The sequence below is a fragment of the Petromyzon marinus genome, unplaced genomic scaffold (genome assembly GCF_048934315.1).
Source record: "Petromyzon marinus isolate PM22_M1 ecotype Great Lakes invasive population unplaced genomic scaffold, UKy_Petmar_22M1.pri1.0 PM_G_Scaffold_7, whole genome shotgun sequence".
NCBI classification, from domain to species: domain Eukaryota; kingdom Metazoa; phylum Chordata; class Hyperoartia; order Petromyzontiformes; family Petromyzontidae; genus Petromyzon; species Petromyzon marinus.
The window spans coordinates 5,608,981-5,636,968 of record NW_027423024.1 but is presented as its reverse complement, the minus strand read 5'-3'; the positions used below and the strand labels follow the sequence as shown (position 1 = coordinate 5,636,968).

At 51.7% G+C, this 27,988-nt stretch overlaps 2 protein-coding genes across 5 annotated transcripts in view; one reads left to right on the top strand and one right to left on the bottom strand.

The window, feature by feature from the left end:
• Nucleotides 1-32: 32 nt before the first annotated feature.
• LOC142920234 (basal cell adhesion molecule-like) lies at nt 33-19,792 on the bottom strand. Of its 2 annotated transcripts, none has more exons than XM_076062726.1 (11): nt 19,707-19,792; nt 14,711-14,844; nt 14,160-14,285; nt 13,640-13,790; nt 12,619-12,835; nt 11,648-11,712; nt 10,276-10,360; nt 9,691-9,873; nt 3,355-3,566; nt 1,608-1,761; nt 33-832 (listed from the first exon to the last, which is right to left on the bottom strand). In XM_076062726.1, exons 3-11 carry the CDS (start codon nt 14,207-14,209, stop codon nt 537-539), a joined length of 1,413 nt encoding a protein of 470 aa, XP_075918841.1. In that variant the 5' UTR covers nt 14,210-14,285; nt 14,711-14,844; nt 19,707-19,792; the 3' UTR covers nt 33-536. The 2 variants fall into 2 exon arrangements, with proteins under 2 accessions (XP_075918841.1, XP_075918842.1); XM_076062727.1 differs by having other exon boundaries at nt 13,640-13,764.
• Nucleotides 19,793-19,985: 193 nt separating this feature from the next.
• Nucleotides 19,986-27,988, top strand: part of LOC142920232 (uncharacterized) — a 48,401-nt gene continuing 40,398 nt past the window's right edge. For 2 of the 3 annotated variants that reach the window (XM_076062725.1, XM_076062723.1), the window contains exons 1-2: nt 19,986-20,347; nt 25,236-25,504. In XM_076062725.1, the coding sequence (XP_075918840.1) occupies nt 20,212-20,347; nt 25,236-25,504 (405 nt within the window). In that variant the 5' untranslated portion in view covers nt 19,986-20,211. The remainder of the gene's footprint in view (nt 20,348-25,235; nt 25,505-27,988) is intronic. The other variant, XM_076062724.1, reaches the window with a different exon arrangement.

Genomic DNA, 27,988 nt, shown 5'->3' with positions numbered 1-27,988 from the left:
TAAACAAATAAGAGACACTGACCTTCAAAATGTCACGGTTAGATCCGTGTTTAAACAAATAAGAGACACAGATCTTCAAAATGTCACGGTTAGATCCGTGTTTAAACAAATAAGAGACATTGACCTTCAAAATGTCACGGTTAGATCCGTGTTTAAACAAATAAGAGACACAGATCTTCAAAATGTCACGGTTAGATCCGTGTTTAAACAAATAAGAGACACTGACCTTCAAAATGTCACGGTTAGATCCGTGTTTAAACAAATAAGAGACACTGATCTTCAAAATGTTACGGCTCGATCCGTGTTCGCGACCTGAGCTCAAAACACAAAAGACACAAGGTGATGATGATGGTGGTGATGATGGTGGTGGTGATGATGGTGGTGGTGACGATGGTTGTGATGTTGACGACGGCGGTGTTGGCGCTGACGATAGCGATGGCGGCGGCGGCGGTGGCAAGGAGCCCGCTTGCAGGCCTGCCTCACGGCTCCGTGTGTCTTGGAGGCAGCGGCAGGCCGTCAACACCGCTGCTGCCTCGTCAGTGACGACCGCACATCTCGGCCAGCGACCTGCGGCCGTGCCTGGTGGCCGCGCCCGTGGCCCTGTGCAGCGCCAGCGTGTGGCCACCGCCCTCCTCCTCCTCGCTCACGACGAAGCCGACCGCGATCGCTGCCTCTCCTCCTCCCGATCCCTCCTCTTCCGACTCTCCCGAGCAAACGTGACGAAGGGCCAAAATGATGACGACGAGGAGGGGGACGATCATGAAGATGATGGTGAGGATGATGATGATCCACGGTAGACCACGTCCCGACTCCTCCGCTTCCTCCACTCCTCCTGCGAGTGGAGAGAGACGGCGTGGGCAGAGAGCGCGGAGAGAGAGCAGAGAGAGTGGAGAGAGTGGAGAGAGAGTGTGAGTGGAGAGAGATAGAGAGGAGAGAACGTGGAGAGTTGAGAGAGAGAGAGGACAGAGTGCAGACAGATAGAGAGGAGAGAGATAGAGAGGAGAAAGAGTGGAGAGAGGAGAGAGAGAGGAAAGAGTGGAGACAGATAGAGAGGAGAGCGAGTGGAGAGAGAGAGAGTGGTGAGTGGAGAGAGAGAGAGAGTGGTGAGTGGAGACAGATAGAGAGGAGAGAGAGTGGAGAGAGAGGTGAGTGGAGAGAGATAGGAGAGAGTGGAGAGAGAGTGGTGAGTGGAGAAAGAGTGGTGAGTGGAGAGAGAGTGGAGATAGAGTGGTGAGTGGAGAGAGATACAGAGGAGAGAGAGTGGAGAGAGTGGAGAGAGAGTGGTGAGTGGAGAGAGAGTAGAGAGAGAGTGGAGAGAGATTGGAGAGAGTGGTGAGTGGAGAGAGAGTGGAGAGAGTGGAGAGAGTGGAGAGTAGAGAGAGAGTGGAGAGAGTGGAGAGAGTAGAGAGAGTGGAGAGTGTGGAGAGAGTGGAGAGAGAGTGGAGAGAGAGTGGAGAGTGTGGAGAGAGAGTGGAGAGAGAGTGGAGAGAGAGTGGAGAGTGTGGAGAGAGTGGAGAGAGAGAGAGGCGTCTCTGCTAGTGGTATGTGAGAGAGAGAGACTCAGCGTCATCGCTGAGTCTCTCTCTCTCTCCTGCCACCCCGGTTACCTTCCACTGTGACCTTGACGGATCGCGACCTCACCAGGCCCGGCACGGAGTGCGGCGAGGTGACGCACCGGGAGCGGCCGTCGCCGCCGCTCCCCCCGGACGGCCTCGCGTGCCGCGGGGCCGGCGTGGCACCGCCGGACACCGCCTCCCCGGCCTGAGGCACGCAGAGCGCCGGGAAGGCGACGGCCGTGAGGCTCCACGGAGCGTCGAGCGCTCTCTCCGCTACACCACCCCCCCCCCCCCCCCGGAACGCTCACCGACACGCGAACGCTCACCGACACGCAACGACACGCCCACACGCGTCACCGCCAAGCGGCGGTGACGTCACCGCGGCGCTCGCGCCAGGCCGTGTGCACGTCGAGGCCACCACGTGGAGTGTCGAACGCCCGCGGGCAGGAGGTCACGAGGCAGACCCAGCAGGTGCCACGGTGCCATGGGTCGACTGAGATGCCTGGCACGGTGCACCACCTGTACCCCCTACTGTGCCACTCACCTCATTCTCATCTTCGTAAATGTCACCCACCACCATCACCACCGTCACCACCGTCACCACCACCGTCACCACCACCACCGTCACCACCACCACCGTCACCACCACCGTCACCACCACCGTCACCACCATCACCACCACCACCACCACCGTCACCAACGTCACCACCACCGTCACCACCGCCGTCTTTGTCTCCCCCGTGCTAGCGATGTTTACTACAAGTACTCATTAGAGGTTGAGTAGACCTAGGGGAGGCCCAGGACCGGTTCAGAAAATCGCTATCACTGCTGTTGGCTGTGAGCGGGAATCGAACTCAGGTGGTGGTGGTGGCACGGTGGTGGTGGCATGGTGGTGGTGGCACGGTGGTGGTGGTGGCACGCTGGTGGTGGTGGTGGTGGTGACGGTGGTGGTGGCACGCTGGTGGTGGTGGTGGCACGGTGGTGGTGGTGGCACGGTGGTGGTGGCACGGTGGTGGTGGCGGTGGCACGGTGGTGGTGGCACGGTGGTGGCACGGTGGTTGTGGTGGTGGTGGCACGGTGGTGGTGGTGGTGGCACGGTGGTGGTGGCACGGTGGTGGTGGTGACGGTGGTGACGGTGGTGGTGGTGGCACGCTGGTGGTGGTGGCACGCTGGTGGTGGTGACGGTGGTGGTGGCACGCTGGTGGTGGCACGCTGGTGGTGGTGGTGGCACGCTGGTGGTGGTGGTGGTGGTTGTGGTGGTGGTGACACGGTGGTGGTGGCACGGTGGTGGTGGCATGGTGGTGGTGGTGGTGGCACGGTGATGGTGGCACGGTGGTGGTGGCATGGTGGTGGTGGTGGCACGGTGATGGTGGTGGTGGTGGTGGCACGGTGGTGGTGGTGGCACGGTGGTGGTGGTGGCATGCTGGTGGTGGTGGTGACGGTGGTGACGGTGGTGGTGGTGGCACGCTGGTGGTGGCACGGTGGTGGTGGCACGGTGGTGGTGGTGGCACGCTGGTGGTGGCACGGTGGTGGCACGGTGGTGGCGGTGGCACGCTGGTGGTGGTGGTGGCACGGTGGTGGTGGTGGTGGTGCTGGCACGCTGGTGGTGGTGGCGGCACGGTGGTGGTGGCATGGTGGTGGTGGTGGTGGCACGGTGGTGGTGGTGGTGGTGGCACGGTGGTGTTGGTGGCACGGTGGTGGTGGTGGTGTTGGTGGTGGTGGCACGGTGGTGGTGGTGGCACGGTGGTGGTGGTACGCTGGTGGTGGTGGTGGTGATCGTGACACAGCGACTGGGTACCTCTGCGCACTTGTAGTCGGGTATCCCGGACGACGAGGGCGTGACCTGGGTCGCCCCGGCCGTGACCTGGGTCGCCCCGGCCGTGACCTGGGTCGCCCCGGCCGTGACCTGGGTCGCCCTGGCCGTGACCTGGGTCGCCCCGGCCGTGACCTGGGTCGCCCCGGCCGTGACCTGGGTCGCCTCGGCGGGGCCAAGCCTCACGTCTTCCGGGTCTGGCGAGAAGGACAGACGACAACCGCCCGCTGAAATCTCGATTTGAAGCTTTCGTGACTGCAAGGATTCATCTCCTTTGGTTCTTTCGGTAAAGTCACCACCACGTAGAATGAGAATAAAATAATAAATCGATAAAATAAAATAACGCGATAAAATTCTCACGACGTTTCGGGCACGACACAAGCGGCCTTCATCAGGTGAAGGGACGAGACTGTCTGGACTGATGCTCCTGTTGTTTGTGGAGTGACTCATGCAGCTGGAGCTCCAGCGCTGTCCTCCAGACAGTCTCGTCCCTTCACCTGACGAAGGCCGCTTGCGTCGTGGCCGAAACGTCGTGAGAATTTTCATCGCGTCATTTTATTTCATCGATTTATTATTTTCATTCTCATTCCACGCGGCGGCGGCGACTTTTACCGAAAGGACCGAAGAAGACGACCGCCCACTTACTCGCGGCCAAGCGGCGCCGTCCGCTCGCGACGTCCCCCCCGAGGAGCCGCCGGCGGAGGAATCCGCAGAGTCGCGGGGCTCTCGGCGTGTCCCAGACGTCCAAATCGGGGTCGCCTCCACCTCGTCTCGCGGTGACGACGACGACGACGACGATACAACGAGGTGGAACGGGTGGCACGAGGTGGGACGGGGTGGAACGACGATACAACGAGGTGGAACGAGGTGGAACGACGATACGAGGTGGAACGGGGTGGAACGGGGTGGAACGAGGTGGAACGAGCCGTCGCGCCCACCCCCACCGGGATTCCCCCAACGCGCGACGCGCGAGAGGCGACGGTTTAGCGCGAGGAAAGTCGTCCCCAGGCGACGTGGGTTCGACGCCTGGGCCAGGGCATCTCTCCTGCCTCGTAGCAGCAACAACAACAAAACAACAACAAAACAACAACAAAACAACAAAATAACAACAACACAACAACAAAACAACAACAACAAAACAATAACAACACAACAACAACAAAACAACAACAACTCAAATAGTACAACACACCATTCCGTCCCGGGATGCCACCTATTGTAGATGCCACTGGTTCTTCACGTTCTGCAGATGTAGAAGCCACTGGTTCTTCACGTTCTGCAGATGTAGAAGCCACTGGTTCTTCACGTTCTGTAGATGTAGAAGCCACTGGTTCTTCATGTTCTGTAGATGTAGATGCCACTGGTTCTTCACGTTCACTAGATGTAGATGCCACTGGTTCTTCACGTTCTACAGATGTAGATGCCACTGGTTCTTCATGTTCTACAGATGTAGATGCCACTGGTTCTTCACGTTCTACAGATGTAGATGCCACTAGTTCTTCGTGTTCTGCAGATGTAGATGCCACTAGTTCTTCGTGTTCTGCAGATGTAGATGCTACTGGTTTTTCATGTTCTACAGATGTAGATGCCACTAGTTCTTCGTGTTCTGCAGATGTAGATGCCACTGGTTCTTCACGTTCTCCAGATGTAGATGCCACTGGTTCTTCACGTTCTGTAGATGTAGAAACCACTGGTTCTGCACGTTCTGTAGATGTAGATGCCATTGGTTATTCACGTTCTGTAGATGTAGATGCCACTGGTTCTTCACGTTCTGTAGATGTAGATGCCACTGGTTCTTCACGTTCTGTAGATGTAGAAGCCACTGGTTCTACACGTTCTGTAGATGTAGAAGCCACTGGTTCTTCACGTTCTGCAGATGTAGATGCCACTGGTTCTTCACGTTCTGTAGATGCCACTGGTCTTCACGTTCTGTAGATGTAGATGCCACTGGTTCTTCACGTTCTGTAGATGTAGATGCCACTGGTTCTTCACGTTCTGTAGATGTAGATGCCACTGGTTCTTCACGTTCTGTAGATGTAGATGCCACTGGTTCTTCACGTTCTGCAGCTATAGATGCCACTGGTTCTTCACGTTCTGTAGATGTAGATGTCACTGGTTATTCACGTTCTGCAGATGTAGATGTCACTGGTTCTTCACGTTCAGTAGATGTAGATGTCACTGGTTCTTCACGTTCTGCAGATGTAGATGCCACTGGTTCTTCACGTTCTGTAGATGTAGATGTCACTGGTTCTTCACGTTCTGTAGATGTAGATGCCACTGGTTCTTCACGTTCTGCAGCTATAGATGCCACTGGTTCTTCACGTTCTGTAGATGTAGATGTCACTGGTTCTTCACGTTCTGCAGATGTAGATGCCACTGGTTCTTCACGTTCTGCAGATGTAGATGCCACTGGTTCTTCACGTTCTGTAGATGTAGATACCACTGGTTCTTCACGTTCTGTAGATGTAGATGCCACTGGTTCTTCACGTTCTACAGATGTAGATGCCACTGGTTCTTCACGTTCTGTAGATGTAGAAGCCACTGGTTCTTCACGTTCTGTAGATGTAGATGCCACTGGTTCTTCATGTTCTGTAGATGTAGATGCCACTGGTTCTTCACGTTCTGTAGATGTAGATGTCACTGGTTCTTCACGTTCTGCAGATGTAGATGCCACTGGTTCTTCACGTTCAGTAGATGTAGATGACACTGGTTCTTCACGTTCTGCAGATGTAGATGCCACTGGTTCTTCACGTTCTGTAGATGTAGATGCCACTGGTTCTTCACGTTCTGCAGATGTAGATGCCACTGGTTCTTCACCTTCTTCAGATGTAGATGCCACTGGTTCTTCACGTTCTGCAGATGTAGATGCCACTGGTTCTTCGTGTTCTGCAGATGTAGATGCCACTGGTTCTTCACCTTCTGCAGATGTAGATGCCACTGGTTCTTCATGTTCTACAGGTGTAGATGCCACTGGTTCTTCACGTTCTACAGATGTAGATGCCACTGGTTCTTCACGTTCTCCAGATGTAGATGCAAGTGGTTCTTCATGTTCTGTAGATGCCACTGGATCTTCACTATCTATAGATGTAGAAGCCAGTGGTTCTTCACGTTCTGCAGATATAGATGTCACTGGTTTTTCACGTTCTGCATGTGTAGATGCCACTGGTTGTTCACGTTCTGCAGATGTAGATGCCACTGGTTCTTCACATTCTGTAGATGTAGATGCCACTGGTTCTTCACGTTCGGCAGATGTAGATGTCACTGGTTCTACACGTTCTGCAGATGTAGATGCCACTGGTTCTTCACGTTCTGCAAATGTAGATGCCACTGGTTCTTCACGTTCTTCAGATGTAGATGCCACTGGTTCTTCACGTTCTGCAGATGTAGATGCCACTGGTTCTTCGTGTTCTGCAGATGTAGATGCCACTGGTTCTTCACGTTCTGTAGATGTAGATGTCACTGGTTCTTCACGTTCTGTAGATGTAGATGCCACTGGTTCTTCACGTTCTGCAGCTATAGATGCCACTGGTTCTTCACGTTCTGTAGATGTAGATGTCACTGGTTCTTCACGTTCTGCAGATGTAGATGCCACTGGTTCTTCACGTTCTGCAGATGTAGATGCCACTGGTTCTTCACGTTCTGTAGATGTAGATACCACTGGTTCTTCACGTTCTGTAGATGTAGATGCCACTGGTTCTTCACGTTCTACAGATGTAGATGCCACTGGTTCTTCACGTTCTGTAGATGTAGAAGCCACTGGTTCTTCACGTTCTGTAGATGTAGATGCCACTGGTTCTTCACGTTCTGTAGATGTAGATGTCACTGGTTCTTCACGTTCTGCAGATGTAGATGCCACTGGTTCTTCACGTTCAGTAGATGTAGATGACACTGGTTCTTCACGTTCTGCAGATGTAGATGCCACTGGTTCTTCACGTTCTGTAGATGTAGATGCCACTGGTTCTTCACGTTCTGCAGATGTAGATGCCACTGGTTCTTCACCTTCTTCAGATGTAGATGCCACTGGTTCTTCACGTTCTGCAGATGTAGATGCCACTGGTTCTTCGTGTTCTGCAGATGTAGATGCCACTGGTTCTTCACCTTCTGCAGATGTAGATGCCACTGGTTCTTCATGTTCTACAGGTGTAGATGCCACTGGTTCTTCACGTTCTACAGATGTAGATGCCACTGGTTCTTCACGTTCTCCAGATGTAGATGCAAGTGGTTCTTCATGTTCTGTAGATGCCACTGGATCTTCACTATCTATAGATGTAGAAGCCAGTGGTTCTTCACGTTCTGCAGATATAGATGTCACTGGTTTTTCACGTTCTGCATGTGTAGATGCCACTGGTTGTTCACGTTCTGCAGATGTAGATGCCACTGGTTCTTCACATTCTGTAGATGTAGATGCCACTGGTTCTTCACGTTCGGCAGATGTAGATGTCACTGGTTCTACACGTTCTGCAGATGTAGATGCCACTGGTTCTTCACGTTCTGCAAATGTAGATGCCACTGGTTCTTCACGTTCTTCAGATGTAGATGCCACTGGTTCTTCACGTTCTGCAGATGTAGATGCCACTGGTTCTTCGTGTTCTGCAGATGTAGATGCCACTGGTTCTTCGCGTTCTTCAGATGTAGATGCCTCTGGTTCTTCACGTTCTGTAGATGTAGATGCCACTGGTTCTTCACGTTCTGTAGATGTAGATGCCACTGGTTCTTCACGTTCTGCAGCTATAGATGCCACTGGTTCTTCACGTTCTGTAGATGTAGATGTCACTGGTTATTCACGTTCTGCAGATGTAGATGTCACTGGTTCTTCACGTTCAGTAGATGTAGATGTCACTGGTTCTTCACATTCTGCAGATGTAGATGCCACTGGTTCTTCACGTTCTGTAGATGTAGATGCCACTGGTTCTTCACGTTCTGTAGATGTAGATGCCACTGGTTCTTCACGTTCTGCAGCTATAGATGCCACTGGTTCTTCACGTTCTGTAGATGTAGATGTCACTGGTTCTTCACGTTCTGCAGATGTAGATGCCACTGGTTCTTCACGTTCAGTAGATGTAGATGTCACTGGTTCTTCACGTTCTGCAGATGTAGATGCCACTGGTTCTTCACGTTCTGTAGATGTAGATGCCACTGGTTCTTCACGTTCTGCAGATGTAGATGCCACTGGTTCTTCACCTTCTTCAGATGTAGATGCCACTGGTTCTTCACCTTCTGCAGATGTAGATGCCACTGGTTCTTCATGTTCTACAGGTGTAGATGCCACTGGTTCTTCACGTTCTACAGATGTAGATGCCACTGGTTCTTCACGTTCTGCAGATGTAGATGCCACTGGTTCTTCACGCTCTGCAGGTGTAGATGCCACTGGTTCTTCACGTTCTCCAGATGTAGATGCCAGTGGTTCTTCATGTTCTGTAGATGCCACTGGATCTTCACTATCTGTAGATGTAGATGTCACTGGTTCTTCACGTTCTGCAGATGTAGAAGCCAGTGGTTCTTCACGTTCTGCAGATATAGATGTCACTGGTTTTTCACGTTCTGCAGGTGTAGATGCCACTGGTTGTTCACGTTCTGCAGATGTAGATGCCACTCGTTCTTCACATTCTGTAGATGTAGATGCCACTGGTTCTTCACGTTCGGCAGATGTAGATGTCACTGGTTCTACATGTTCTGCAGATGTAGATGCCACTGGTTCTTCACGTTCTGCAAATGTAGATGCCACTGGTTCTTCACGTTCTTCAGATGTAGATGCCACTGGTTCTTCACGTTCTGCAGATGTAGATGCCACTGGTTCTTCGTGTTCTGCAGATGTAGATGCCACTGGTTCTTCGCGTTCTTCAGATGTAGATTCCTCTGGTTCTTCACGTTCTGTAGATGTAGATGCCACTGGTTCTTCACGTTCTGTAGATGTAGATGCCACTGGTCTTCACATTCTACAGATGTAGATGCCACTGATTCTTCACATTCTGCAGATGTAGATGCCTCTGGTTCTTCACGTTCTGTAGATGTAGATGCCACTGGTTGTTCATGTTCTACAGATGTAAAAGCCACCACCGCCATCTATTGCGTGGCGGTTGAACTTACAACTCTCGTTCCGAACAGGCAACTGGACTTACAAACAGGTTTGAGCGTCTCTCTGAACGTTCAAAAGTCAAATGTTCATAGGTAGTGGTAGTCTCTGTGTTTAATTTGACCTTAACCCAATAAGATGGTCCGTCAGGCATGTATTTTCTGTTGTGCACATCACACACATGTCTGTTGTGCACGTCACACGCATCCCTTGTGCACCGGCGTCTGCCTGGTGTCCCGTGTACTCACAATGCAGCCCCACGTGGATCGTCTCCGAGGCAAAGGCCTCGCTCCTGCCGCCCGGCATCGTGTAGTTCACCACGCAGCGGTACCCGGCTCCCACATCCTGCTCCTCCGGTTTGTAGCTCAGGACGGATGTCACGGCGAAGGTGCCGTTGGCCTCCGTCGCTACCGTCCGCGTCACTTTCACGTCTAGCCACGCGCACGCACGCAAAGACAAAGATCCCCCGTGTGGACTTCAACAGACCGTTGGGACAAGTGCTGTTAGCGAGTGGCAGCCCGGCACGACACGCGAGGGGGTGGGCGGCCAGCACCACGCCCTGCCAGCTTTGTCCCCGCGGCGCTAGCGATGTTTACTCACTGCACCACGTAATAGTATACACTACGCAATACACGGCACTATAGCAGACGTATTCACCAACAGATACATTAACCGACAGATACATTCACCAGCAGATATATTCACCAGCAGATACACTAACCAACAGATATATTCACCAACAGATACATTAACCAACAGATACATTCACCAGCAGATATATTCACCGGCAGACACATTAACCAACAGATATATTCACCAGCAGATATACTTACCAGGTGATGGCAACAGGGGCAGGGAAGCCTTGTACCAGGTGATGTGGGGCTCTGGGTAAGCGTTGTGCACGAAACATTTACCAATCTGCACGAGAGGGAAACAGACCAACACACACAACAAAGAACCCCTGTATAGCCTTAACAGACTGCAGGGGCAAGTGCTGTTAGCGAGCACCTATAAAGGCCGGAACGGTACACGAGGGGGTGGGTGGCCAGCACCACGCCCGACCGCCTTTGTCTCCCTAGTGGCAATGTTTACACACCGCACCAGGTACTCATTTGAGGCTGAGTCGACCTAGGGGAGGTCCGGGACCGGTTCAGATAATCATCACTGGTGTTGGCCGTGAGCGGGAATCGAACCCGGATCGCCAGGTTCATAGCGCAGTGCGCTAACCGCTACACTACCGCTCCTCACTCACACAGAGACACTCACACAGAGACACTCACACAGAGAGACACACATAGAGACACACAGAGACACTCACACACAGAAACACACACAGACCAACACACACAACAAAGACAAAGAACCCATGTATAGCCTTAACAGACTGTAGGGGCAAGTGCTGTTAGCGAGCACCTATGAAGGCCAGAACGGCACACGAGGGGGTGGGTGGCCAGCACCACGCCCGGTCGCCTTTGTCTCCCCGGTGCTGGCGATGTTTTTACGCACCGCACCAGGTATTTGAGGCCGAGTCGACCTAGGGGAGGCACAGGAACCGGTTCAGATCATCGTCACCGGTATTGGCCGTGAGCGGGAATCGAACCCGGGTTGCCAGGGTAGTAGCGTTATCCACGTCGGGATCGAACCCACGACCTCCTGCGTACCAGGCGAGGTAGTCAACATCCCCCTAACCAAAACTAAACCACGTTTGAATCTACGCACGAATCGGTGGCGTCTACAGCACAGCCGTTGGCGTGCGGCCGTTTTCGCGAAGGGGACGCCGTGAAGGTTAAAAAAAAGAACAACCCTTAAATGACCGTCAGCAGACGGCGCAACAGGAATTTGAAATAAAAAAATGTCAACGTATTCTAGATTTAAAGCTTTCGTGACTGCAAGGATCTCCATACTCTTTGGTTCTATTCGGTAAAGTCACCACGTAGGTAAAAAAGTAAAACAACAAAAAATCACGACGTTTCGGCCACAACACAAGCGGCCTTCATCAGGTGAAGGGATCAGGCTGTCTCGAGGACAGCGCTGGAGTGAAACACAGCCACGCTCAGACCGCGAGACAACCTGATCCCTTCACCTGATGAAGGCCGCTAGTGTTGTGGCTGAAACGTCGTGATTTTTGTCGTTTTACTTTTTTACCTACGTGGTGACTTCACCGAATAGAACCAAAGAGAATGTCAACGTAGGCCAAGGGCTCACCTCGTGGCGCTGTCCGTTGAGCAGCACGGGCCGCTTGCTCGCCGTCACGGCCACTGTGGGGGCCGCTGGAAGGGAAGCGAGGGGAGGGGCCGTCCCGTGCGTCAATTTGTCGCGGGGCCGTCATCGGCCACTTGCTCCTGAGTCCGACCTCACTCCGAAATGTGGCCGGGTAGTGCGTCATGTATAGTAGCAGCAGTGTGCACGCCGTGCAACGCGTGTGGAATCGACGGGAGTGAAGTTGGACTTACGGGCAAAATAGACTAACGAACGTGGACCCTCTGGATCCCGGCTTGTTCGTATGTGGGTAACGTTCGTAAGAAGTAACGTCGGTAAGTAGTAGAGACCACGCAAAAATGTTCGCGAGTGAGTCACTGCAGTAACGTTCGTAAGTAGAGGCGTCACGCAGTAACGTTCGTAATGTCCACTAAGGAGTCTCCGTAGCAACGTCCGTAAGTAAGGGGAGCCCTCGTAATGTCCACTAAGGAGTCTCCGTAGCAACGTCCGTAAGTAAGGGGAGTCTTCGCAATGTCCACTAAGGAGTCTCCGTAGCAACGTCCGTAAGGGGAGCCCTCGTAATGTCCACTAAGGAGTCTCCGTAGCAACATCCGTAAGTAAGGGGAGCCCTCGTAATGTCCACTAAGGAGTCTCCGTAGCAACGTCCGGAAGTAAGGGGAGTCCTCGTAATGTCCACTAAGGAGTCTCCGTAGCAATGTCCGTAAGTAAGGGGAGTCCTCGTAATGTCCACTAAGGAGTCTCCGTAGCAACGTCCGTAAGTAAGGGGGGTCCTCGTAATGTCCACTAAGGAGTCTCCGTAGCAACGTCCGTAAGTAAGGGGGGTCCTCGTAATGTCCACTAAGGAGTCTCCGTAGCAACGTCCGTAAGTAAGGGGGGTCCACGTCGTAGGGGACGTCCCCCCCCCCCCCACTGCGCGTCATTCTAAAGTGAGTAGCCCCGACCGTGAGCTCGCTTACAAAACAGCCGCACTCTTGTGGTCGCCTCTGCCACGCCGGCCCGCCCCGCAAACACCTGGCAGATGAAGTCTCGCTCATCCGCGACCACCGTCGCGTCCAGCGCCAGGGCGGAATCGTCGCGTTGGGCATCAATGCGGTCCATGTAGCCGGTATCCGCGTCGGCCACGAAGCGTCGTGAGTCGCGGTACGATATCCTCACTCGCGAAGTTGTCGAAATCTGCGCCGGGGGGGGTTTTGGCGACGGCGGTCGGGCGTATGACAGCGTGGTGAGTCTATGGGTAGCAGTGGTGAGTCTATGGGTAGTGGTGAGTCTATGGGTGGCAGTGCTGAGTCTATGGGTAGTGTTGAGTCTATGGGTGGCAGTGTTGAGTCTATGGGTAGCAGTGTTGAGTCTATGGGTGGCAGTGCTGAGTCTATGGGTAGCAGTGTTGAGTCTATGGGTAGCAGTGTTGAGTCTATGGGTAGCAGTGTTGAGTCTATGGGTGGCAGTGTTGAGTCTATGGGCAGCAGTGTTGAGTCTACGGGCAGTGTTGAGTCTATGGGTAGCAGTGCTGAGTCTATGGGTGGCAGTGTTGAGTCTACGGGCAGTGTTGAGTCTATGGATAGCAGTGCTGAGTCTATGGTGCAGTGTTGAGTCTATGGTGCGGTGTTGAGTCTATGGGCAGTGTTGAGTCTATGGTGCAGTGTTGAGTCTATGGGCAGTGTTGAGTTTATGGTGCAGCGTTGAGTCTATGGTACAGTGTTGAGTCTATGGTGCGGTGTTGAGTCTATGGGTAGCAGTGTTGAGTCTATGGGTGGCAGTGTTGAGTCTATGGGTAGCAGTGCTGAGTCTATGGGTAGCAGTGTTGAGTCTATGGGTGGCAGTGTTGAGTCTATGGGTAGCAGTGTTGAGTCTATGGGTAGCAGTGTTGAGTCTATGGGTAGCAGTGTTGAGTCTATGGGTGGCAGTGCTGAGTCTTTTGCTCACCGTACGTATCCGCCCATGACAAGCGGGGGGGTGGGTGGGGGTGGCAGTACTCACGATGTACCACTGGGTGACCACGCCGCTAGCCACGGAGACGTTGTACGTGCAGGGGACCACCAGAGGGCGTCCCAGTTCCACCTCGACCAGCGGCCTCACGGAGATGGAGATCGCCGCATGGCCACCTGCCACGATCACCGCACGCAGACTCCTAGTGTAGTGTATAGTGTAGTGTATAGTAGTGTATAATGTAGTGTATAGTGTAGTGTATAGTGTAGTGTACAGTGTAGTGTACAGTGTAGTGTATAGTGTAGTGTATAGTGTAGTGTATAGTGTAGTGTACAGTGTAGTGTATAGTGTAGTGTACAGTGTAGTGTATGGTGTAGTGTATAGTGTAGTGTATAGTGTAGTGTGTAGTAGTGTATAGTGTAGTGTATAGTAGTGTAGTGTATAGTGTAGTGTATAGTAGTGTAGTGTATAGTAGTGTAGTGTATAGTAGTGTAGTGTATAGTGTAGTATACAGTAGCGATGCCCCCGCTGTGTGCTGCGGTGTGACGACGTACACGATGGCGATTATCACCTTGCAAGGAGAAGGAGGCGAGGAGGAGGAGGAGCACCACCAGACACCATGGCAACATTTGGTCGGCACCGTCCTCGCCGCAGATTGTGGAGCCGTCAAACCACCGTGGCCTTCCCGTCGCTAGTCCTAGTGTAAGTATTAAACGCGACGCATTTCACGATACAGGTCGAGCGGTCCTCCACTCATGACGGAGATGCGTTACGACGACCCTCATCGCAGGTCTAAAATATCGTTAAGTCTAAGATGGCCCTAGCCTACCCGGGAGTCTTAAAGAATGGTGAAAATTTAGCAAGACAGAGTAATTTACAGTACCGTACTGTGTAAACTATATACTGTATTGCACAGTAAAATTTAAAGTAAAAAACAAGGTAAATTCTTAGCCTACCTATGTGAACTGCAATTTCATAGAAAGTGTTTTCAGGAAACAATCCTCTGCTATAAAAACTTTTAACATGCATTAAACGTATGTAACCCTAAAATGAAATCGCTAAAGCTATGTTATCATACACGCATTGAACGTATCGTAACGTATCATATTGTACTGGACTCACCAAGATTCTGTCCGTCGTCTGCACACTTGAATGATGTTAGGTTGTTGATGGCCACATTAACTTAGTTGTTGGAAGAGGAGGATGGCGATGATCAAGTTACAGTCTCATACCTCGTAGCACGCTGCTGCGTTTGCCTGCCGCGCAAAATTAAAAATATTTTGCTATTTTGTCATATTGCTATCGCCATCGTAACTGTGGTGCCACCACAGCGGAGCAACTCCGCCGGCTATACCCTCTCCTCGCACCCCCCTCCCCATCCCACGAACGCACGCACGCCCCACTAAACACCCGCATGTACCCCCGTAGGGTCGCGAGGAGGGATCACCTGGTGCGATGGGTTTTCACCCGAGGACCCCACTAGCAGGGACGTTCCACGGTTTCCCCGGACCAGGAAATTGGCCGAGCCCCCCAGACCGGATTACATGGCGCCCCCCCCCCCCCCAAGAAGGGGGCATAGAGCTTTACAGGCCGGCCGCGATGAAGCATACACAGCACGGGGGGGTGGGACCTTCAGCCAGTACCCAGCGGTAGGGTAAACAGTGGGGTGGGAGGGAAAAGCCCCTAGGCAGATAAGAAGTTGACTTAAGTTGGAGGGAACGAGGGGATTATCGATGAGTCAACGGCGAGGAACGCAGGTACAGAGACAATGGGAAGGGGGGGGATGACGCGACCCCCCCCCCACCCAACGGCCAGAGCGCTCAAAACGTCCGTAAAGAGGATTCGATTGGATGCGCAGGATGACGTCATGTGACCCGGGGGTTAAGGGGCTTTGGAGACATAAGGGGGCCGGAGGGGCGGATTGAATCAGAGTTCTTCTGGAGCAGCGGGAGAGACCAGCCGTCCTCAGCGTCCGTTCGACGCCTGCAGGGTGGAGCTGGAAACGGTCGGCCAGAAAAAGTCCCCGAGGCGAGCATCTTCCCCAGCCCCCATCGGGCAGCTGAAGAGGTGAGTGGGTACGGGAAAGGGGGGCCTATTCAGTCAGCTCGAGCTTGGGGGATAGACGCACTCTGCGACGGGTAAGTGATAGGAGGAAGGGTGCTGGCTGGAGGGGGCCATAAACGGGGGTTCACTATTCGCTCCGGGAAATAAATCTTAGCACAGACTGATGCTGTGACGCGTGGTGCCATGTGTGCGTCTGTGAAGAGCGGTGGGAGAGCGGTCGGCGCAACGACGGTGTGTGGGTGACTTTAATCGGCATAGGCAAGACGCGCACGAACACAAATAAATAATTAATTAGAGGGACGCTTGAACGCGCCCGCGAGCGTAGCGTAGCGCGCAGAGAGTAATTAATTATTGATTCCGAGCGACGTTGGCTTGTTGACACAATGGCTTAGCAGAAGTAATTAATTAACTCTAAACAGCCGGCCAGTCAAACCATTACGTCATCCACGCGGTTAGGCCACACGGAGTGGGGGAATCACGCGGCGCCTAATCAACCCCTAGGCGGGCTGGGCCAGCCGCTAGCTATGTCGGTCCGAGAGACACAAACGCGGAGGGGACGGGGGTGGGGGAGGCAAACACCCCCCCCCCCGCGCGTGGAGGGGGAGGGGGGTACCAGTCCCCACCCATTAGACGTGGCGCCCCCCCCCGCTCGTGGTGAGTGAGATCAGCCCCCACGTAATGGGGAGTGGGGAGGGGGGCACTAGCCCCCACATAACATCTAAATATCGTAAGTCGGACCGTCGTAAGTCGGGGACCACCTGTATAGAGACCACACACACCACACATTATGATAGAGAACACATTATTATTTATATAGAGACCACACACACACACAACACATTATTATTATAGAGAGACCCCCCACACACACACATATTCTACAAACAAAATGAAGGTACCCCCATGGGTTCTCCCTTATCAGTGGTACCAAATGTTTTCAATGAGAAATTTGAAACAGATGCCATCCAGCCATCCACCCTACGTCCTTCCTTGTGGAAGAGATACGTAGATGACACTTTCGTCATTTGGCCGCATGGCCTGCCAGCACTGAACCATTTTTTCAACCACATAATTTCCATACACCCATCCATCAAATTCACCATGGAAGTGGAGAATGACGATAAGCTACCATTCCTGGATGTTTTGATCGAGGAGAGGCCTGATGGCTCATTGGGACATTGCATCTGCAGGAAAGCCATCCACACGGGTTCCTTTCTAAAGCCTGATTCCCAACACCATCCGGCCCAGAAGAATTCTCCCATTAAATCACTACACTATAGGGCAACACTGCATCTCCGACCAACATCACCGAGCCAGTGAACTGGAGCACGTACACAAGGCCCTCAAGGTGAATGGATACTCAGGCCGCACAATGAACGGGACGGATGAACGAGACGAACAGGAACAGGAACGAATGGGACTAATGAACGGGACGGATGAACGGGACGAACAGGAACAGGAACGAATGTGACTAATGAACGGGACGGATGAACGAGACGAACAAACAGGAACAGGAACGAATGGGACTAATGAACGAGATGGATGAACGAGACGAACAGGAACAGGAACGAATGGGACTAATGACCGGGACGGATGAACGAGACGAACAGTAACAGGAACGAATGGGACTAATGAATGGGAGGGATGAACAGGAACAGGAACGAATCAGACTAATGAATGAGACAGATGAACAAGGTGAACAGGAACAGGAACGAATGTGACTAATGAACGGGACGGATGAACGAGACGAACAGGAACAGGAATGAATGGGACTAATGACCGGGAGGGATGAACGAGACGAACAGGAACAGGAATGAATGGGACTAATGACCGGGAGGGATGAACAGGAACAGGAACGCAGCTTTGGCGACAGGCTCCGCGACATCGCGAACGCGGTGGAGGCCGCAAGCGGCGAGCGAGGACGCAGGAGGCGGAACGACGCCGCCATTGACACAAATAAACGCGCGGCGGTGGCGAGATTGGAGATTGTATCGCCGCGGTGAAAACACTACAACTACGACCGCAACAACATCGTCAACAACAACAACGTCGTCAACAACAACATCGTCAACAACATCGTAAACAACAACGTCGTCAACAACGTCAACAACGTCGTCAACAACATCGTCAACAACAACATCGTCAACAACAACATCAACATCGTCAACAACAACATCGTCAACAACGTCAACAACATCGTCGTCAACAACATCGTCAACAACATCGTCAACAACAACATCAACAACATCGTCAACAACATCGTCAACAACGTCAACATCGTCGTCAACAACAACATCGTCGTCAACAACAACAACATCGTCAACAACAACCAACATCGTCAACAACAACATCGTCAACAACATCATCCTCAACAACAACATCATCGTCAACAACATCGTCAACAACATCGTCAACAACGCCAACAACATCGTCAACAACCTCGTCAACAACATCGTCAACAACATCGTCAACAACAACAACATTAACATCGTCAACAACAACATCGTCAACAACGTCAACAACATCGTTGTCAACAACATCGTCAACAACAACATCGTCAACATCAACAACATCGTCAACAACGTCAACAACATCGTCGTCAACAACATCATCGTCAACAACAACAACATCGTCAACAACAACCAACATCGTCAACAACAACATCGTCAACAACAACATCCTCAACAACAACATCAACAACATCGTCAACAACAAAAACGTCAACAACAACATCGTCAACGACAACATCGTCAACAACAACATCGTCAACAACATCAACAACAACATCAACAACATCGTCAACAACAACATCGTCAACAACATCGTCAACAACATCGTCAACAACATCGTCGTCAACAACATCGTCAACAACATCACAACATCATCAACAACAACATCAACAACATCGTCAACAACATCAACAACAACAACAATGTCGTCAACAACATCGTCAACAACAACGTCGTCAACAACAACATTGTCAACAACAACAACATCGTCGTCAACAACATCGTCAACAACATCGTCAACAACATCAACAACAACATCAACAACATCGTCAACAACATCGTCAACAACATCAACAACATCGTCAACAACATCAACAACAATGTCGTCAACAACAACATTGTCAACAACGTCAACAACAACATCGTCAACAACATCAACGACGTCGTGAGCGGCCACAGAGAGTGGCGGCGGGACACTCGGAGCGAGCGGAATCCGAGCAGCGACAGCTGAAGGTGCCCCAAGTAGCTCAAGGAGTTGGGGGGTTGGGGGGGAGCCCGGATTGATGGCAAAGGTAGGAGCTGAATCAGACGTCAAAAATATACAGCAGCAGCAGGCATTGTCAGGGTCTCGATAGAACCCACAACCTCCTGTAGACCATGCGAGGTGGTCAACATCTCATAGCCACCGTGATAATGATGAGAGACAGACTACAAATATACAGCAGCAGTAGCAGGCATCGTCAGGGTCTGAATAGAACCCACGACCTCCTGCCTACCAGGCAAGGTAGTTAACATCTCATAGCCACCATGATGATGATGAGAGACACACAGACTATAAATATACAGCAGCAGCAGGCATCGTCAGGGTCTGGCTAAAACTCACGACCTCCTGTATACCAGACGAGGTAGTCAACATCTCATAGGCACCGTGATGCTGAGAGACACAGACTACAAATATACAGCAGCAGCAGGCATAGTCAGGGTCTGGATAGAACCCACGACTTCCTGTATACCAAGCGAGGTAGTTAACATCTCATAGCCACCGTGATGATGAGAGAGACACAGACTACAAATATACAGCAGCAGCAGGCATAGTCAGGGTCTGGATAGAACCCACGACTTCCTGTACACCAGGCGAGGTAGTTAACATCTCATAGGCACCGTGATGACAACAACAACCACAAGACAACTTTAGATTAAGGCCATCAGTCTAACTAACAACAAACAGTGACGAGGTGGTGGCAAAAAAATCGCAGACGTTAGCTGAATGTGTGTCAGGGGAGGGGGGTTGGGGAGAAAGTTAATGAGTTTATATTTAAACAAACTTTGTTATAACAACTCCGCCACCGCCGCCACCACCACCGCCGTGAACTTCACCGCAATGCTGAACTCCACGCGACCTAAGGGACCGCGGTGATTTGCGGCTCAATGTCAGTTTCTGAACTCCACGCGACCTAAGGGACCGCGGTGATTTGCGGCTCAACGTCAGTTGCTGAGCTCCACGCGACCCCAGGAAGTGCCCCCCCCCCCCTCGAGGCTTGCCGCGACCTAAGGGACCGCAGTGATTTGCGGCTCAACGCGACTTGAGCGTGGACAATGAGAACCAAGCCAAAAAACGTAACTTGTATATAAATAAATATTGTTTACAAATATAAATATTTTTTTTATTGTCAACGATAGAATATAGTATTGTCACGAGTGTGACGTACGTATAGCAAGTTTTACAGTAGTCGATACGACATTGAGGAAGTGTGTTAAAATTTTAGTCCTTGCCGGTAGAGGTCAGAGGTCGCTCCGTCTCACGCTGAAGACGTCCTGCGGACGTTCACGATGGGCAGCTGGAGACTGCTTCAAGCCCAGCAGCAGCTGCTGCTGCAGCTGTTTCAAGCCCTGCTGCTTCTGCTTCAAGCCCAGCTGCTGCTGCTGCTGCAGCTGCCGGGCACGAGCGGTTGGCCTCCCGCAACCGGTAATGAGGCTATTCACTATTTTTAATTTATTTAAACCAGTTAAGGCGCAACACTGAGATGTTTTTTGTTTAATATATATTGTAGCTCTCTGTTTGCACCTGGCACGCCGCATCCACACGCGCACGCACGCACATGCACACACAAAGACAAAGATCCCCCGTGTAGCCTTTAACAGACTGTTGGGGCAAGTGCTGTTAGCGAGCAGCACCTATGAAGGCCGGTAACGGTACACGAAGGGGGTGGGTGGCCAGCACCACGCCCGACCGCCTTTGTCTCCCCAGTGCTGGCGATGTTTACACACCTCACCAGGGTACTCGTTTGAGGTTGAGTCGACCTAGGGGAGGCCCGGGACTGGTTCAGATAATCGTCACTGGTGTTGGCCGTGAGCGAGAATTGAACCCGGGTCGCCAGGTTCATAGCGCAGCGTAGCGCTAACTCGCTACACTACTGCTCCCCACTCATACACACGCACACGCGTGTGCACACACGCACGTACACACGCACGCACGTACACACACACACGTACACACACACGTACACACACACGCACGTACACAGACACACGTACACACACACGTACACACACACGCACACAAAGATCACCACCACCACGTGACGCCCTTTGACAGGCTGCCGTGGCGAGCGCCATCCACGAGCAGCAGCAGCACCATGTGACGGCCGCTACTGTGGTACACGTGGTGGGTGAGCGGCCAGCACCACGCCCGGCCGCCTTTGTCTCCCCCAGCGGCCGTGTTCGCACACTGCATCCAGCTACGCACTTAATGCCGAGTACAACCTAGGGGAAGGCACGGGTACCGGTCGAGGTTAATCGTCGCCGATTTTGGCCGCGAGCGAGAGCGATATTCGAGCTCGTCATCACCGGGGGTTCACGGGGATACCTCGCGATGCCCCCCACAGCCTTCGACAGGCTGTGGGGGGCAAGTGCTCACAGGCTGTGGGGGGCAAGTGCTCGTAGCGAGCGGCACGACGTGAAGGCCGCTACGGCGTACACGAGGGGGCGTGGGTGGAGCGGGCGGGCGGCACCACCACGCCCGGCCGCCTTTATCTCCCCCAGTTGCCAGCGATGTTTTACTGCACACCGCACCGGTCAAACCAAAGGGTGGAGGCCCGTGACGGGTTTAAATAATAATCGCCACTGCTGTTGGGCTCACGTAAGCACAAATTTAGTTTGGGGTTACCGGGTTCAAAGGTCGGCGTGCTAATCGCTTGCAGTCCACCACTGACCCCGTACACTTTTTTATTGTGTGCACCTGGCACTCCGCATCCGTTATTCTATCACGCTGCGGCTATCGGCAACTTAATCCGGGTGCATTTTTTTTTTCTATTTAAAGCTTTCATGACTGCAAGGATTCATCATCTTATTTGGTTCTTTCGGTAAAAGTCACTACGTAGAATGAGAATAAAATATTAAAATAACACAATAAAATTCTCCACAACGCAAGCGGGCCGTCTTCAGGGTGAAAGGTACAGACCTGTCGGGACGACAGAGCTTCAATGAACGGTGTTAAGATTCGTAGCGACTTTTAAAGTGAGGCACCTTGACAAAGGGGTTTACATATCAAATAGCTGAGGGATTAGCTTGTGACTGGTGACAGGAATGGCAATGTTAAAGTCAAAACCTACACATCCACAGAGGCACCTAGTATAAATCAAACAGGAGAATTTAGCATTGAAATAGCTGAGTGATTAGCTTGTGACTGGTCACAGGAATGGCTATGTTAAAGTCAAAACCTACATATCCACAGAGGCAAACTAATCCGGGTGCCTTTTCCATTCCGCCTTGCGGACTGGAAGATGTTCGGCGTGATTACGAAACGCACAAGCGCACAAACGCACGCGCGTACCACGCCGAGCTTGAGGTAATGCTGTCAAAACCAAACAATTCAACTGTGCGTGCGCTCACCAAAAGTTATTATAAAATCGAACCGACGGGTTCCCAACAATTTTCCGGGGTTCATTGACGGCGTGGCGACTATGTGACATCATCGTTGCCACGGTTCGCGTAATTGCCGTCCGCGTTTCTGGCGTGGCCGTCTGCGCCGTGCGTTCATAAGCCTCGGAGACTGCATTGATTGCAACCGGAACTAACGCTGTGCTAAATACGAGCGCCTCAACGAATATTGGGAAATCGTCCCGTTGTGAAATTTGATGGCGTATCGCGAAAAAATGTTTTGCGGCAATCCCAGTAACAACACCTTCAGTCGAAATTCGTTTAGGCTAAGCCTTGGCGCGTCCTGGGAAACCCCACAATCCTCTGCATGCCAGCTGTTTCTGTTGCAACAGCTGAATTGCCTGTGTCCACGACGGGTTTTATTTCACCCGAGTATTTACAGTGAGGGAAAAAAAAGTATTTGATCCTCTGCAGATTTTGTACGTTTGCCCACTGACAAAGAAATGATCAGTCTATAATTTTAATGATAGGTTTATTTGAATAGTGAGAGACAGAATAACAACAATAAAATCCGGAAAAACGCATGTCAAAAATGTTATAAATTGATTTGCATTTTTACGAGGGAAATGAGTATTTGACCCCTCTGCAAAACATGACTTAGTACTTGGTGGCAAAACCGTTGTTGGCAATCACAGAGGTCAGACGTTTCTTGTAGTTGGCCACCAGGTTTGCACACATCTCAGGAGGGATTTTGTCCCACTCCTCTTTGCAGATCTTCTCCAAGTCATTAAGGTTTCGAGGCTGACGTTTGGCAACTCGAACCTTCAGCTCCCTCCACAGATTTTCTATGGAATTAAGGTCTGGAAACTTCTTGAGCCACTCCTTTGTTGCCTTGGCCGTGTGTTTTGGGTCATTGGCATGCTGGAATTCCCATCCACGACCCATTTTCAATGCCCTGGCTGAGGGAAGGAGGTTCTCACCCAAGATTTGACGGTACATGGCCCCGTCCATTGTCCCATTGATGCGGTGAAGTTGTCCTGTCCCCTTAGCAGAAAAACACCCCCAAAGCATAATGTTTCCACATCCATGTTTGACAGTGGGGATGGTGTTCTTGGGGTCATAGGCAGCATTCCTCCTCCTCCAAACACGGCGAGTTGAGTTTATTCCAAAGAGCTCCATTTTGGTCTCATCTGACCACAACACTTTCACACAGTTGTCCTCTGAATCATTCAGATGTTCATTGGCAAACTTCACACGGGCATGTATATCTGCTTTCTTGAGCAGGGGGACCTTGCGGGCGCTGCAAGATTTTAGTCCTTCCCGGCATAGTGTGTTACCAATTGTTTTCTTGGTGACTATGGTCCCAGCTGCCTTGAGATCATTGATGCCAGTTAAAAAGGGTAAAACCTATTACTATATCCTCCCGTGTAGTTCTGGGCTGATTCCTCACCGTTCTCATGATCATTGCAACTCCACGAGGTGATATCTTGCACGGAGCCCCAGACCGAGGGAGATTGACAGTTCTTTTGTGTTTCTTCCATTTGCGAATAATCGCACCAACTTTTGTCACCTTCTCACCAAGTTGCTTGGCAATGGTCTTGTAGCCCATTCCAGCCTTGTGTAGGTCTACAATCTTGTCCCTGACATCCTTGGAGAGCTCTTTGGTCTTGGCCATGGTGGAGAGTTTGGAATCTGATTGATTGATTGCTTCTGAGGACAGGTGTCTTTTATACAGGTAACAAGCTGAGATTAGGAGCACTCCCTTTAAGAGTGTGCTCCTAATCTCTGCTCGTTACCTGTATAAAAGACACCTGGGAGCCAGAAATCTTTCTGATTGAGAGGGGGTCAAATACTTATTTCCCTCATTAAAATGCAAATCAATTTATAACATTTTTGACATGCGTTTTTTTCCGGATTTTGTTGTTATTCTGTCTCCCACTGTTCAAATAAACCTACCATTAAAATTATAGACTGATAATTTCTTTGTCAGTGGTCAAACATACAAAATCAACAGGGGATCAAATGCTTTTTTTTCCCTCACTGTAACCGACGTGCGACGATGAATCAGTCGATGTATGCCACACGCTAAGCTCCCGATGCACATGCCACATGTGCATGTTTAAGAAACGCGATCGTTCCCTGTGGACATTCAGCTTCATCAGGCTCTGCTGCGATGCAGACGGCACCCATGTTAACATACGCCCATCAGTACACGCATGCAAACGGTGGCGGGGTGTCAACTTCCTCGCCTGGTATACAGGAGGTCGTGGGTTCGATCCCAACCCTGAGGCTTGTATACTTGGAAGCTTGCACGTTAACCCTGTGGTCATGTGGAGTTCTAGAATCAACGTCACGTTCTAGAATCAACGTCACGCATTGCGAGTATTTGGACACTGCTGTGCATTTCCACATGATAAGAAACTTTCGTTGATCTGTCATTTGTGTGGCCAAGTTGCTTCGGCGAAAGAGTTTCGTGGCTCAGTGGGCCTTACCTGCTCAAATATTAAAAAAAAGTTTAAAAATTTTTATTTAAAGCTTTCGTGACTGCAGGGATTCATATTCTTGGTTCTTTCGGTAAAGTCACCACATAGAAGGGAAACAATAAAATAAAAAAAATATAAAACAATAAACTTCTCACGACGTTTCGACTGCAACACAAGAAGCAATCATCATCAGGTGTGAAAACCACAGCAAGAAAATTTGAAAAAAGTGGCAGTTATTTTTTTTCAAATTTTCTTGCTGTGGTTTTCACACCTGATGATGATTGCTTGTGTTGCAGTCGAAACGTCGTGAGAATTTAATTGTTTTATATTTTTATTATTTTATTGTTTCCTTTCTACGTGGTGGTGACTTTACCGAAAGAACCAAGAATAAAAAAAACGTTTTCAGTTGATAGAATATCAACTTAGGGAGCAGCCGCGAATCCCTGACCCGACCGTTCGTTCATTCGTCTGTCCCTCGTTTTCCCTGGGCAGTCTTCCCGTGCCCGGGCAGCGTCCTCATTGGCGAGGCCTCGCACCTCCTGGAGGCGAAGCAGCAGGCCGGCTCGTGGTGCCGCGACTCGCTGCAGGCCACCGACAAGGTGTACGTCATGCCGTGGACACCGTTCCACACCGACAGACTCGTGGAGTACGCCTCCCTCCAGGACATCCTGGCCAGGCGACCGCTCACCAACTACAAGCTGCCGCACCGCGTCGACGGCACGGGCTTCGTGGTGTACGACGGAGCTGTGTTCTTCAACAGGGTCGGTGCCCGGCGCCGGGGGGGGGTTTCCGCGTGAGCACCAGTGGGATGATGGACGGCAGATGGCGGTAGGGGCGGTCGGGGCGCCCCGGTGGAGAGATGTTAACTACCTCGTTTAGAATCCACACGCTTTTAGAGTAATTGGCCGCTATTACTTTGCCACGTGAGAAGCCGCTTGGTTGAGCTGTCATTTTGTGTGGCCAGCTCGCTTCTGGAAAAGAGCTGTATGGCTTGGTGGACCTTGCCTGGTACGACAGAGCCGTGATGATGATGATGATGACGATAGGGGCCGTAGGGGCGGCGCGGTGGAGAGATGTTCACTACCTCGCCTGGTATACAAGAGGCCGTGGGTGAAACCACTTGGCAACGTCGCCCCTTCCCCCTACTGGCAGCGTATATACCCGTCTGTGAAATGGCGCCTTCATTCGTGATGGCCCCTGCGGTTCTCAGATTGGCGCGAATACCAAATGTGTTGAATTATTAATCGTGTTCATTACCCGAAGTATAGGACGGCGGTGGGGAGGGAGCTTTTGCCAGAGGGCCATCATTTAGTGCCCAGGTCGCTTCTGAAAAATAGCTATCCCGGCTCAGTGGTCCTGACCTGTAAAATACAAATAGTTAATAGTTTTATAGTTTATAGACTGAGCTCAGAACTCCAGTAAACATTGCAGTTGCTGAATGAATTAACTGGGGAGCGAGAGCCCTCCAGTTGTGAGCTGTATATACAACAACAACAACCGCCTTTCGCCACTAAGTGGCGGTGACGTCACCACGACGCTTGTGCCAGGCCATGTGCACCTTGAGGCCACGTGAAGTGTCGAATGCCCGCTGGCAGGAGGTCACGGGGGCAGACCCAGGTGCCATGGGTCGACTGACTGAGATGACCGAGATGACCGGCTGATGCACCACCTGTGCCCCCTACTGTGCCAACTTGCTGTGTTTTAGCCACCCGGCGCTCCGCTCGTTGTTGTGAGCGTCGCTCCTCAACCCTCTGCTGTTGTTGGAGGGCGACTGCCTACAACTGCCCAGTAGCGTCCTTCACGAGCCTCCTCCACAGAGGCCGATCTTGACACCGCTGGTACCAGTCATCGGCAAGTCCACCCAGCTCCACGTCCTCCTGTACCACGTCACTCCATCTCTTCTCTAGCCCGTGCCGCACCCGTTTAGCCACCTCGATCCGGCCGAACAAAAGCTATTTGGGCATGCGGTGATTGGGCATGCGGGCTATATGGCCCAGCCAACACAGCCTTGCCTGCCGGAGGAGCTCACCGATGGGACTTTGTCCAGATCTTTCGAGGATTTGTGAGCTCCTCACACAATCCAGCCTGGTTAAACCCAGGATGGATCGTAGGCAGGCTAGCCTAAATGTTTCTAACCGGCGAAGATGTTCCATTAGGGGGTTCCACGTTTCGCAAGCATAGAGAAGGAAGGGCATGACTGTGGCCGAGAAGACCCGAAGCTTCTTGCGGAGTGACAGACCAGGTAGCTTCCACACAGCTTTATGCAACGATGAAAAGATGATGCCGCTCGACTGATTCGGAGTGAGACCTCTGCTGTTAAACCGGAGCCGGTCATGAGCACACTGCCCAGGTATGGGAAACTCTCCACTCTCTCCACAACTGCCCCATCACCGATTGGGAGTTGTGGGGGTGGAGTGTCCGATGGTACAAAATACCCAGGCAGGTGCTTAGTTTTGGTGGGGCTGATGGTAAGGCCCCACCTCTTCGTGGCACACTCAAGTTTCAGCAGCAGCGCCTCCAATTTCTCCTCTGAGTGAGCTGCTATTACCAGGTCGTCGGCATACATAACGTGGTTGACCAATAGGGAGCCATCCCTTGACCGCACCCGGGCATCGATCAGCCTCCCATTCTACCTGTACCAGATGGAAATTCCTCGGGTACAGCTACTGAAGGTTTCACGAACTACGTGGTCGAAATAGATGTTAAATAATGTCGCACCTCAAGGTGTACAGGGAATGGCTCTGACTCCCGGCCACGTAGTTTTACCCGGGCCCGCTCACCATCATGATCATGAGCAGAGGCTCAGGGATTCCGAAAATACGAAGAACAACCCAGAGCCCAGGCCTACTGATGGTATCATAGGCCTTGACCAGGTCAATGGAGCAGAGATGTAGGTCTTGTTGGAATTCCCTACACTTCTGCTGTAGCACACGGGCAGAAAATATGGCATCTGTTCAGGACCGCCCTTTCCTGAAACCGCATTGGAGCTCCGCCACCCTCTCCTCAGTGTGCCTAGCAAGGCGATGTTGAATAATCCTTGAGATTCCCCTGTAGTTGTTACAGTCTGTGCGGTCCCCCTTCTTAAAGAGGGGGACCACCAGGGCATGCTTCCAATCCTGCAGAACCCATCCAGTGGTCCAGACTGTTGTTATGATGTCATGTAGGGCAGTCTGTGCACAAACGCCACCCTCCCTCAGCATTTCGTTTGGGAGATCATTTCTGCCCGGTGCCTTTCGTGGTCTCAG

What these genes read in the sequence shown, in the direction of transcription:
- LOC142920234 (XM_076062726.1), bottom strand. Translation starts at nt 14,209, where the DNA reads ATGGTGTCTGGTGGTGCTCCTCCTCCTCCTCGCCTCCTTCTCCTTGCA. An exon ending in GCCCCTGTTGCCATCACCTG is followed by an intron (nt 9,874 to 10,275) that starts GTAAGTATATCT and finishes GCGCGTGGCTAG; the next exon opens with ACGTGAAAGTGACGCGGACG. An exon ending in CCGACTACAAGTGCGCAGAG is followed by an intron (nt 1,762 to 3,354) that starts GTACCCAGTCGC and finishes TGCGTGCCTCAG; the next exon opens with GCCGGGGAGGCGGTGTCCGG.